The 13,382-nt window shown below is 40.5% G+C and overlaps 1 protein-coding gene across 4 annotated transcripts in view; it reads left to right on the forward strand.

The window, feature by feature from the left end:
• The window catches only part of LOC147100335 (uncharacterized), a 120,957-nt gene that overhangs the window by 134 nt on the left and 107,441 nt on the right, over positions 1 to 13,382 (forward strand). For 2 of the 4 annotated variants that reach the window (XM_085967941.1, XM_085967944.1), the window contains exons 1-6: positions 3 to 1,298; positions 4,731 to 4,782; positions 7,790 to 7,952; positions 10,751 to 10,838; positions 10,933 to 10,989; positions 11,814 to 11,940. In XM_085967941.1, coding sequence (XP_085824067.1) covers positions 1,218 to 1,298; positions 4,731 to 4,782; positions 7,790 to 7,952; positions 10,751 to 10,838; positions 10,933 to 10,989; positions 11,814 to 11,940 — 568 coding nt within the window. In that variant the 5' untranslated portion in view covers positions 3 to 1,217. Of the gene's footprint in view, positions 1 to 2; positions 1,299 to 4,730; positions 4,783 to 7,789; positions 7,953 to 10,750; positions 10,839 to 10,932; positions 10,990 to 11,813; positions 11,941 to 13,382 lie in introns of those variants that run through there. The other 2 variants (XM_085967943.1, XM_085967942.1) reach the window with 2 other exon arrangements.

Raw genomic sequence — 13,382 nt, forward strand, 5'->3', positions numbered from 1 at the left:
GTATTTAAAAAAAAGATCGCGTCGGTGGAGAGTGTGGCAGGGGCCGCATTATCAGCGGCAAATAAATGACCAAATATATATATATTTTTTAAATGAGCGATTTCGGTGTTATGTGAGACGGCGGGAGGGGGTTTCTCAGACGCTCGGTTGTTGCTCGGGTCGGGCTGTACCGCCGAGCTGGCGGTTTGTGTCCGGGTAAAGTTTAGTTGGCGGTGCTTGAGGCTTCAAGTTGGCACTCGCAGTTGTGATCAAAGGGAGGAGCCGAAAACCCCCTTCCAAAAATCTGCAACTGCGTTTGTTTTCTTCTCGGAGTGGGATTTAAAAAAAATACAGATATACATTAAATGCACAACTCCCTTCCAATGAGCGAGATTTGATTTCAAGTTTGATAATTTGAAGGACAATTCCAGATATATTTTAAATGCACAACTCCCTTCCAATGAGCGAGATTTGATTTCAAGTTTGATAATTTGAAGGACAATTCCAGATATATTTTAAATGCACAACTCACTTCCAATGAACGAGATTTGATTTTAAGTTTGGTAATTAATCTGAAGGACAATTCCAGATATTCTGCCTTTGGGCCACCCTGACATGTCACCCCCTTTGAATGAAAGACTTGCATTTGTGGAGTGCCTTTCACGACCACCCAACGTCCCAAAGCGCTTTGCAGCCAATGAAGATCTTTTTTTTGAAGTGGAGTCACTGTTGTAATGTAGAAAATGCATCAGCCAATTTGCGCACAGCAAGGTCCCACAAACAGCAATGTGATAATGACCAGATAATCTGTTTGGTGATGTTGGTTGAGGGATAAATATTGGCCAGCACACGGGGGATAACTCCTCCTGCTCAAGTAATGTTTAAAATTCTGTCAAGGTGATCGGCACACGTACGCACACACAAATCATCCTAAATGTTATGTTTATTTTGCGGAGGGGGTGATTTTTTTGTTTCGTGCTTTTATTTGAATGTTTATTATTTATATTTAATCTGCATATTCATTCCCAGATAAATATGTACTTACACGCACGTACACACTAATGTAACTTAAGCCAATGTTGTAAAGGAGTTGCTGGTGTGAAGGTTAATAACATGTAGCTGAAATTGTTGATCAATGTTTTTTGTTTTGTTTGGACAGGAGAGAGTTGGTTGACAAAAGGTGCTGGAAAACATTATACATGCTCAATTTTTAATATTGCAGTTCCTAGGTTGCAGTTATGGACCCTGGGATTTGGGACAGCGATGGCTGTACTTCTTCTGATTCAAGTGATTTACCAGATATTGTTTCCTCTGATGAGGTAAGTGCATTTTGACAAGCTAAAGGAACTTCTGTTCAGTCCCAACTGTTTAAATATAACTCAATTTTTAAAACCATTTAAATAGGAGTCGTAAAAGTAGCAGTGCACAATGACAACTTTCCCATTGTGAAGATCCACATGCAACACCAAATACGAGGATCTTCAGCTTTTTCCAAACAATCTGCAGACATGGTTAGATATACAGATCATAGTTTGTTCATAATAAGTGGGCACTGTGGCTCCGGTGTACAAGACATCAGCTTCTAGCTTTTATTTTCCATCTACCCCTCTCCTCCTTTAATAACTTTTTTTTTTACACCAATTTATTTTTTATTTTTCTCTATGCACAAATGTAAATTGTGCTCTTTTAATATAGACTTGGGTAAGGACAGTGTTGTACCAAATGCATGATTCAGTAGCACTTTTTTGAAAATGGGCGTCCTGGTAGTGTTTGAAAAAGGCCAGACCAAGAAAATTGATTAAAATGTACATGTTTTGGCAGTGGCTGAATGCAGTGCAGACTCACCACCATTATTTGAATTTAAAGGCAACCCATACATTCTGAACCCACTTCCTTGCTGGTGTGGTTCCATGGTACAGGCCGCTTTCCAGTTCAGTACAGATTGGCAGTCTCATTGAGGGGCACCGAGGGTGGCTGGACTGGAAAATTGAAAAACTCACACTTACTGAAGTACTGTTTTTGAAGAATAGCTTGAAACTCATTGTGGAAAGAGTTGCTCCGGTCACGAGCAGCATCATAATTGCACTCAAGAACAATGTTTATAGTGTCAATACACATGGCAGACAGAGAACTTCTTCCTCCATTTTGGGGGCAGAGCAGAATCTGTCTCTTTACCTGTTGTGAGATTGCTTGACAATGACGCAGGGTGGCCAAATATGGACAAGTGTACCAATCACCACCACCTTGATGCATATGGAAACTCAGCATTTAAAAACTATTATAAAATGAAATAATTACAGTATTTTTTGCTTATAACTTCCTGGACCTTGAGGGAAATAATGTGGCCTAGTAATGTTGCAGCAGACCTTGATAGACTAAAATATTCAAAGCACTTCTACGGTGGTCACATACTGGTAATGTTATTAAATTAAACAAAATTGATCAGACAAGGTTGGGACATCAAATTGCAAAAGTTCTATTGTATTAATTCTTGCATGTAACTTATTTTCACTAGTTCAACATTGATTGGGGGGGGGAAGATGGGACATTTAAACAAAAAGGCTGCAAGCATGCGTGAATTGGGGACCAATCTCGCACGTAAAATGCTTGTGCATACGTGAACACAAAAAGTGGGCTTTTTTTATGCTTGCACACGTGCTGCCACGAATTTAGGAGGCACAGTAAGTTGTGTAGATGGGAGCAGAAAGTTACAAAGGGACCTAGGCAGATTTAAATGAGTGGGCAAAATTGTGGCAGATGGAGCTCAATGTGGGGATCTGCTTTGGATTCAAGAAAGACAAATTGGAATATTTTAATGGCGAAAGACTAGAAACTGGAGGAACAGGGATTTGGGTGCCCAGGTACACGCATCTGTAAAAGCTCGTTCACAGGTACAAAAGTAATCAAAAAGGCTAACGGAATGCTGGACTTACATAGAAACATAGAAACTAGGAGCAGGAGTAGGCCATTCGGCCCTTCGAGCCTGCTCCGCCATTCAACGAGATCATGGCTGATCATCCAAACCCTAGCACCCTACACCGACAGCCATCCCGCCCTAGCCCCGTAACCCCACATATTTAATCCCCCCTAACACTAAGGGCCAATTTTTTTTTATCATGGCCAATCAACCTAACCCGCACATCTTTGGACTGTGGGAGGACTTTGGACTTATCTCGAGGAATACAGAAGTGAGGAGGTGATGCTTCAGTTTGTACAGAGCATTTGTCAGATTCCCTCTGGAGTGCTGCACTGCACCTCGGGAAGGATACATTGATCTTGGATGGGGGTAAAGTGCAGATTCACTAGGTTTATACCAGGGCATAAAGGGTCAAATGATGAGGACAGGTTGCATAAACTTGCCGTGAGTTTAGAAGGTTGAGGGATCTAATTGCGGTGTTTAAAATGCTAAAATGATTCAGTAGAGTAAATACAGAAAAACAATTTCCTCTGGTGGGGGTATCCAGAACAAGGGGGTACAATTTTAAAATTAGAGCCAGGCCATTCAGTAGTGAAATCAGGAAGCACTTTTTCACATTAAGGGTAGTAGAAATCTCCCCCCAAAAGGCATTCGATGCTTGGTCAGTTTTCAAGACAGATCAACCGATTTTTATTAGGTAAGTGCATCAAGGAATATACAAAGATGGGTAAATGGATTTGCGGAACAAATCAACCATGATCTAATTGAATGGTGGAACAAGCATGAGGGGCTGAATGGTTTACTGCTGTTCCGATGTTATTACGTGCAAGCAGATCTGACTTGTGCAAGCACAGCTAGGCTGTTCTGCCGATGCACAGTTTTTTAAAAGCAGTGTTGTAAAGTTACGACCACTGTCCGGTTTTCATATTTCTAAACAGAAGGTCACCAGAATCCAGATTCCAGTATTGTCTGGATCTTTATTTCAAAGTAAAACTAATATATACATCAATTGAGTCGACTGCTATGTAATATAACACCTGCAGTGCACTTTTTAATCTATTCATCATTAATAATAAATATAAAAGTATTACATTTGAAATTTCCAAAATACAAATCTCATCATTCCTTTAATCGGTGATGATGCAAGATATTCAGTTGTGGGGGGAGGTTGTTTGATTTTCTAAGATTCCAGCATCCATCAGATTCTGCATTTTTGACGGTTCAAGTCTGCTTTATGTCATCTGGAATTTTTAAATAGTAGAAGTGACTAGAGAAATAAAATTCATCCATTCGATGCTCTGGCACCAGTAGATTACATTACAACCTGTGTAAGAACATAGCATAAGAATTAGGAGTAGCCATCTGGCCCCTTGAGCCTGCTCCGCCATTTAATAAGATCATGGCTGATCTTCTACCTCAACTCCACTTTCCCACCCTATCCACATATCCCTTGATTCCCTAAGTGTCCCAAAATCTAACAATCTCAGTCTTTATTACACTGAATGACTGAGCATTCATAGTCCTCTGGGGTAGAGAATTCCAAAGATTCACAACCCTCTGAGTGCAGAAATCCCTCCTCACCTCAGTCCAAAATTGCCAACCCCTTATCCTGAGACTATGACCCCTAGTTCTGGACTTTACAGCCATGGGAAACAGCCTCTACTTATTTCTTGGAAAATGATTATTGCACAGAAAATATAAAGGGTATTTTAGATTTCTGTCAACTGTACTAAATGAAGTTGAAATCTTGTGCTGTCTAATTTGGCCATTTTTGACATTGAATGAATGAGCTGCTAATAGATTTGTTTTAATGATTATTTAATTATAATTACAGGATTTGAAACCATGGTTTCCTCCGATTGATCCACCACAGATAAGCTATGAAGGTAAGAAAACTCAAAAGGGCCCTTTTCATGTTTTGAGAGAGGAGATTGTCTATTGTACAGCTAGCCAGGTACAAAAGTAATACCTACTCTAATTTCAGCAGTGTTGGTAAATTATTTAATTTAAGGATTGCAGAAGCAGGCAGCACGTTGAAGTATCAGTGGGATTTTAGAGTATGAGTTAGTGCCTTTAATTCTCCAGGTGGTGAGGTCGCAGATGGTTGTCCCATTGTGGAGTTGCTAAGTTTGTAGGGTGAGTTATTGCAGCTCACTGTTGGGTACCTCTGGTGGCTGTGTTAAGAAAGCATTGACTGAAACAATGGAGCAAACCACCTATTGGCCTGCTCAGTTTGGGGGACCAAAACACAAGGACAATATTTCAACATTTTCAAAAGTATGAGGTGGATGAGCACACTGACCTTTTTTAACCTTTGCAACCGGATTCAAATCCAACAGCGACTCCTAGGATGACCGCCTCCTCTCCCTGCTACCAAGGCCTTGTGTGAAGTATGTTTCAGTAATCTGAACTCAGCTCCTCCTCGGTGTGAGTCCACAGCACAAAACTCCCCTGATCTGGAACTTCATTGGCAATGTCACCCAATGATCCGTGAGGTTACTCACTTTGGTAGGAAGAATAGAAAAACAGAATATTTTTTAAATGGTGCGAAACTATTAAATGTTGGTGTTCAGAGAGATTGAGGTGTCCTTGTATAGGAAACACAGAAAGCTAGCATGCAGGTTCAGCAAGCAATTAGGAAGGCAAATGGCATGTTGGCCTTTATTGCAAGGGAGTTGGAGTACAAGAATAAGGGAGTCTTGCTACAATTGTACAGGGCTTTGGTGAGACCACACCTGGAGTACAGTGCACAGTTTTAGTCTCCTTATCTGAGAAAGGACATACATGTCCTGGAGGCGGTGCAGCAAAGGTTCACCAGATTGATCCCTGGGATGAGAGGGTTGTTCTATGAAGAGAGATTGAGTAGATTGGGCCGATACTCTGGAGTTTAGAAAAATGAGAGGTGATCTCATTGAAACATACAAGATTCTGAGAGGTTGTTTCCCTGGCTGGAGAGTCTAGAACTAGGGGGCATAGTCTCAGGATAAGGGGTCGGCCATTTAAGACTGAGATGAAGAGGAATTTCTTCACTCAGAGGGTGGCGAATCTTTGGAATTCTCTGCCCCAGAGGGCTATGGATGCTCAGTTGTTGCGTATATTCAAAGCTGAGATTTTTGGACTCATGGGGAATTAAGGGATATGGGGATAGGGCAGGAAAGTGGAGTTGAGGTCAAAGATCAGCCATGATCTTATTGAATGGAGGAGCAGGCTCGAAGGGCTGTATGGCATATTCCTGCTCCTAACTCTTAGGTTCTTATTCTATTGTAGTATAAGTTACTCTTTTGGGGTTGAGAAAGAGCACCGCTTTGCTTCTGGCTGTGCTAGCCCTGATTGGATGACAAAGGTGTTCTGTCCCCAGCTCGAACATCTCTTTCTTCAATTATTTCAAAAAAAAAAATCGCCAAAAAGAGGAGGGAATAAAGATTGGATCAAAGATTGAATAATCATTACAAGCTTTGACTTTGAAGTTTTTCGCATAGTTGGCCATTTTTTTGTAATTTGAGGAATTGGTCTTTGGCACAGCTTAGGAGTTTGTCCTGTTCTAAGTTTATTGTGTGTCAGGTTTAGAATTTTGTAATGTTAGATATTGTGGAGAAAATAATACTCTCGTAACAGTGAAGTTATTCATGTGTAGTAATGGGGTTATGGATTACGTCATAATTCCAGGTCATAGGGTTTCAGTTTCATTTGTTTCTTAAATGAAACAGGGCTACAGGTTTGATAGGCAAAACCGATTGCAGTGGAGGAATGTTTTTAAAATTACTGATATGTCTATTCAGTTTATTGTAGAGTTATTGTACTCTAAATTTAACTTCGATATTTTTTGCCATTATCTGTTAACTGTTGTAGTTCTAAATATTGCAAAATATTTTGTGAGGATCTTTACAAGCACTGTAGTACAGATTTCCCTATAACGGTATTATAACTTTGATTAAACTTGTACAGTATTTATGATGGAGATCAAAGCGGTAAAAAATGATTCTTGCTAACATACCATACTTTCTTACAAAAGCAAAATACTGCGGATGCTGGAAATCTGAAATAACAGAAAATGCTGGAAACACTCAGCAGGCCAGGCAGCATCCGTGGAGAGAGAAACAGAGTTAACGTTAACTCTGAAACGTTAACTCTGTTTCTCTCTCCACGGATGCTGCCTGGCCTGCTGAGTGTTTCCAGCATTTTCTGTTGTTATTACCGCACTTTCTTATAGTTTTAGGTGCAAACTTGACATTCCTTCATTGAGTGACTAGGCAGGCAGCTCGGTGCCCAGCCTATACCATTGCTGCTCTTGCTGCCGGGGGATGTGCCACAACAACCTGCAGTGACTAGGCTGCTGATTTAAAATGAGCTTTTTTTTCCCCCGCCTGTGTTTCTTCCCTCTATGTTCCTCTCACTGAGCAGAAGCAGCTGGGTTACACTCGCCACTTTCCTGACAAACTGAGATTGGGAACTTTCGGACACAAAGTAGTGAGCTTATCATTCTGCAGCACAAAATGTTGCTACACCAACCAGTTGTACCATACTAACAGTTTGAAAAAATTCAGAAATATTTATTTAATACATGCTAAAAATATTGTTTTAATTTTAGTACTATTAATTTTGAATGGGTTCTATACATTTTTCATATACAGTGCTTTATACTATTCAGCATGAGAAATATAACGCTTGTTGTGGAAAGGAGGAGTGTGTCTTGAAAGCTACAGCAGGTACTAACAGCTTAAAAAGGCTATTAGGATAGAAATGGGGGAAATAATGGCTGTTCAGATGCTAACTGCATTATTTTTGTTTTTGCTTAGCTCAGCTCTATTGAGCTTGTGTTGCTGAAAGATCGATTTGATTAGGTATCCAACTAGCAATTTCTTTTCCTAAGGTGGTGCATGTTCTTGTTTCCAGTGCTGATTCCTAAGAGATGGTGTTACCTGAGGATGTCTGTGTTGAAGAGGTATTGCCACATTGTGAAAGTGCAGCTCCTGAGCCCAATTCTTTTTGGCAGGCCTCATCTGGATGAACGCTACAGCAACTGGGCTGCTGAAGCAGAGCTCATCCAATATGAGCAGTAAGTTTTGCAGTTAACGACAGCTATAAATAATACAACAAATAAATCCATAATAGTAGCCTTATTTCAAGTTTCGAATTGCACTGTTTAGTATGTGAATGAATTCTAATACACGGTTATATTTCACTAAAAGGATGTTTTAAGTTGGGTGGTGGAGGCAGACTCAATCGTGGCTTTCAAAAGGGAATTGGATAAGTACCTGAAGGGAAAAAATGTGCAGGGCTACAGGGAAAGGGCGGGGGAGAGGCACTAGCTGAAGTGCTCTTGCAGAGAGCCGGCACGGGCTCGATGGGCTGAATGGCCTCCTTCTGTGCTGTGTAACCATTCTATGATGCAACATGATCTAAATGATGTGTCAACTAAAATTCAACAAAGCAGATTTAAAATTGAGAAGTGTGCCCTTTTCAGTTTTTATAGATAAATTTCCCAAATTTTAAGATTTTTAATTAGCTTTTACTGATTTTTAAACTCAAACTGTTGTCTTACTGTCCCTTGTGATTTATTGCAAGATTGTGATTTTTTTTTTGTTAACTTTACAAATTTTGGTCCCATGTAACTGTTTCAGCTACACCTAGAAATGGCGTTTGTTGTGATCTCTCACTTTTTCTCACCTCCTCCCCATTATATCGTCAAAATATTATAGAATTCAGATAAAATTGGGAAAAATGTACAACACAAAGCTGTATTTGCTTGGTGATATTGAGCATGAGGTGGTTGGAATGGATGGCTAAGGCTTGACAGGAGTAGGTGAACAGTACTTGGTCAACCCACATTGTGGGGTTTTGAGGTGGGGTGCTGTTTTCTGTTGCTGTCATTGCGCTGACTGACACCTCTTATGGGGAAATTAAAATGCCACTGGGGAAGTTTGTGTCAAGTCAGAGTCCAGAAGATGGACTCAGATTGCCTGCTATTTTCCAATTACAGACAGAAATTGTCCACAACCTGTTCAGATCGGCATATATTATTCAGTTACCTCAGCCGCAGGTGGAGGTAGTTATGCTTTTGCCATAGTATGGGAATGCACCTACTTAGTCACTGATTATTGTGACCCTAACGAGTACTGCTTTTAACACAAACATATACCAGCAGATCTCCTGTAACTGAGCCACCTCGAAGGTACACTTTTTATAAACTGTACCTGAAGTTCAATTGACTGTCGTTGCAGCGGTCTGACCTTGCATCCCACTTTTCCGGTGAGCTGCCTGATCCAGCTCGCCGACTCGATGGAAATGAGGCCGAAGGGATCCCTGCGCCCTCTGTGCACCCCCGAATTTCTGGGCCAATGTTCTTTCTGAGCAGCGCCATTGGAGATTAACTGTGTATACATTACACGATTGTACAATATATGTCTTCTAAAACAAAGTGTCCTCTGAGTCATAGTGAATAGCAGGACACCACCTAGTGATTTAACAAGACTGAACTTTGGAAATCAAATAAAAATAGAAATGCTGATGTTGCACAGACTGTTGGCATGATTGCACCAATCAAGGCATTGTTTTCTTCTCTCGGTATAAATCTAGTCATGAGTTTTACAAGATACTTTTACCATGTCAGCTCGCCCCTTTAATTCAGGCACCTTTGCTGTACTTCCACCCAAATCTTTATCTTTTGATGCAACTCCATGACTTTCGGACTAACCAGGAAAGGAAACATACCACTGTGTTTATGATGGCAATGGGAACACACCTGTGCTTAAGCAAAGCTTATTTTCTTTTTGGGAGCATCGAATACTCATAATGAAAATATGTAGAGTACATTGAGTCATAGTGAATCACAGGCACCACCTAGCCTGCAGCTAAGACACTGTCAGATTTGACACTCCCTGGTTAAGTCGACAATGAAGAAATGCTTACTTGGGAGAGGTGCTGGTGGGCCTGTAGAAACATATTACTTAATATAAGAGTCAGTGCCTCCAGGAAAAAAAAAGTGGGGGAAAAATTAGTTAAAAAAAAAAAAAAGTTTTCTATATTGGCAATAAAGCTGCTGCATTTTGCCCTGCTTTGCTCGTATTGCTTGCAGCCTACAGTATTTCTGCTGTAAAGAGGCTACAAAGTGTAATACACTTCAAAAATAATCATGAATTACATAGGAGATAGGAGCAGGAGTAGGCCATTCGGCCCCTTGAGCCTGTTCTGCCATTCAATGAGATCGTGGCTGATCATCCAAATTCAGTACCCTGTCCCTGCTTTCTCCCCATATCCCTTGATCCCTTTAGCCTCAAGAAATATATCCAACTCCTTCTTGAATATATTTAATGAATTGGCCTCAACTGCCTTCTGTGGCAGAGAATTCCACTCTCTGAGTGAAGAAATTCCTCCTCATCTCAGTCCTTTATTTGTGTGTTTCCCCTTTCTATAATTATCACAGTTCATTAGTATTCATAATTCCAACTATATAGTTTGAAAGATACTGGAACAACAAACCGTTCGAGTTGATATTTTTCTATTGAAAAGCCTATATTTTCATATGGAAGAAGAATGTGCTGTGTTCCTTAGCATTGATACTACCTATCTTGATGGCATGAATTCAGCCACAGACAAGATCCAGTCTCGGCACCAAACTGGTACCCGAATGGGTGTGCTGACCGTGGGGATAATTTTGACTTTGTGCAATAGTGTAAAACGGGCTACCGATTCACTATTCAAATACTTGCTGGTTTCACCAAGGTAGCCATTGGGAAGAAAACTTTTTGTAAGTTATTTATTGCAGTCAACAGACATGATCCCACAATGTGTCTGCAGTATTGTTAATTTTGTTAGTGGGTGCTGAGTTCACGAAGCATCTTTCTTTCCTTGTAGTTGTGGCGAACTGCAGGATCTTGATCTCAAAACACTGAAGATCATCGATCTTTTGGAATCTGCACACAGGGCTCTGCTTGTTTATGCTGTAAGTAAGTGGCTAAAGCATGGCCGAATGGCCTACTTCTCTTCCTGTGCTCCTAAATACTAGTTTTTCATCTATTTTTGAAATTATTTTGCAGTTGAAACGACCACTTCTGATAAAGTTTGTTCGTGTTATTGGTGAAAACCTTGTTCAGGTAAGAACCCAGTTAATTTTCAATTCCGCAAAACTAATTTTTAAAGAGCACTAAACAACTACACATTAGGTATAAATATTTAAAATAAGTTTATGAAGTAAAACTGATTGGAACAAAAAGGCCATCAGACCAGTCCCAAAGTCCAGAAAATATCACACAACACTCTTATCATAATCGGATCTGAGTCCATTAGAAGATGATTTTTTTTCAAAATCAATGTGGGTATGCTATGCTCATGACTTTTTCTCCCTTCTATAATCAACTTTCCTGGCTGTTCATCACAAAAGTTCAACTAAACAAAACGATGCATCACCCCTGTGAAATGGAAGAAAAGGGGTGCTCTGGGTGGGGCTTGGTGTATGATGGGTGCTTTCATTCAAAGGCTAAAGTAGCTAAAACAAAAAGTAGTAAGTTACAGTACAGTAAACTCTTGTTTAAACGGCACTTTAATAACCGGCCAAATAGATATATCTCAATACAAAACAACACCTCAATAACCGGTAATCTTGCTGATTCTGCCATACATTTAATGGAACATCCTGTAGGTGAGTACCCAATTATACAGTACATTTCTTGATTTTTAATTTTTGTTTGTGTTAAAAATTGCCATGGTAGGTCTACCTCTCTGTTATCCAGGATTTTTCATTAACCGGCACCATCCTGGTCCCATAGGTGCCGGATAAGAAAAAGTTCACCGTATATATTGAAACGATGTATACTTGCTATTTTTAATATGATCGCTATGATTTTTTGTGTGCTGCATTATCTTTTGGAGATGCAATGTGCATTTTAATTCAGAAATTAAAGATAGACTTTATTTTCAGTGTTCCACTTTGGAAGAGGCAATAAAAGTGGTAAAGCAGGAAATGATTTTTCGGGATGCCTGGAAGACGTTGACGTTTGGGAATAAAATGCAAACAGCGACAGTCCTCGCTCTCACTGGTCTTCATTGTGAGTACCGCCTCATTGCATGTTACTGTGGTAAAGAATTGTAAACTCCATTTCCTGCTTCCAGTTGAAAATATACATTGCTTGAAGTGAGATTCCCTTTTTCAATCCAGAAAGATTTTACAACACTTAAAATTTTTGATATGATACGTATTTCAGGTTACTAATACTTCTAATTAAATGTTGGTTGGCAAAAAAAGCTGCAGGAAAGCATCGAAAGAAAGACTTGCATTTACAGAGCGCCTTTCACAATCTCAGGACATCCCGAAGTGCGTCACAGCCAATGAAGTACTTTTGAAGTGTGGTCACTGTTGTAATGTAGGAAACGCATTAGCCAATTTGCGCACAGCAAGCTCCCACAAACAGCAATGTAATAATGACTAGATAATCTGTTTTCGTGATGTTGATTGGGGGATAAATATTGGCCAGGACACCGGGGATCACTCCCCTGCTCTTCTGCAAAATAGAGCTGTGGGATCTTTTGCGTCCACCTGAGAGAGCAGACGGGGCATCGGTTTAATGCCTCATTCGAAAGACGGCACCTCTGACAGTACTGCACCGGAGTTTCAGCCTAGACTTTTGTGCTCGAACCTCTGGAGTGAGACTTGAACCCACAACCTTCTGACTCAGAGGTGAGGGTGCTACCCACTGAGCCACAGCTGACACTTAGTGCAAAGTGCTGTGCGCTGGTGCATTTTGAATGCGCCATTTGATGGCCCATTTAATTCACGCGTGATGTGCCTTCAATAACCACAAAACTAGAAGTTATAGACTTAAACAAGTTGGCTTTTAATCACTAAGATCAGAGCTAACATCTCAACATGCCGACTGGTTCACAGGAATGAGTCATACAGATCCTGGGATCTTTATGTAAGAGAAGTCAGGGGCGGAGCCAAGAGCCAAGACCTGGTTAGTCAGGAAAGAGGAAGTGAAACTATACACAGTGTGGGGGAGGGTAATATACATGAGTGCAAAACGAATACAGGAAATACAGGATCAAGACAAACAGATTTCATTACAACGTGTGTCTTTGTCCATGACTTGCTGGATTTGGTTATGTTATGTATTTTATGTATCTCCTGACAATTCTGAGGTTTTGTATTTACATAAGAGATTGAGGGTTTAGTATCAGCCTTAGGATGTAATTATCCCATTAATCATTCTCCCGTGGTGCTGCACATGGGGAGTCAAGGGTGAGGGGAGGACGGCGGGAGGGAGCAGAAGGGAAGTGAATGTGGGTGAAAATGTGGGGAGATGTACAGTAATCAAGTAATTTTTTTTGTTTGAGCATTCATTATGGTGCTCCTTCTGATTTCTGTTTCACGGATGGTGCAGAGGCCGACAAACTTGTGGGTGGCAATGATGGCAGCTGGCAAATCAAAGCAGAAAGCAGTAGGGCAACAAATAACAGGTCCCGGATTGAGCCAGTCGGGGCAGGAAACCGG

Source organism: Somniosus microcephalus, chromosome 26, assembly GCF_052327205.1.
Source record: "Somniosus microcephalus isolate GS21.2 chromosome 26, FLI_Smic_1.0, whole genome shotgun sequence".
NCBI classification, from domain to species: Eukaryota; Metazoa; Chordata; class Chondrichthyes; order Squaliformes; family Somniosidae; genus Somniosus; species Somniosus microcephalus.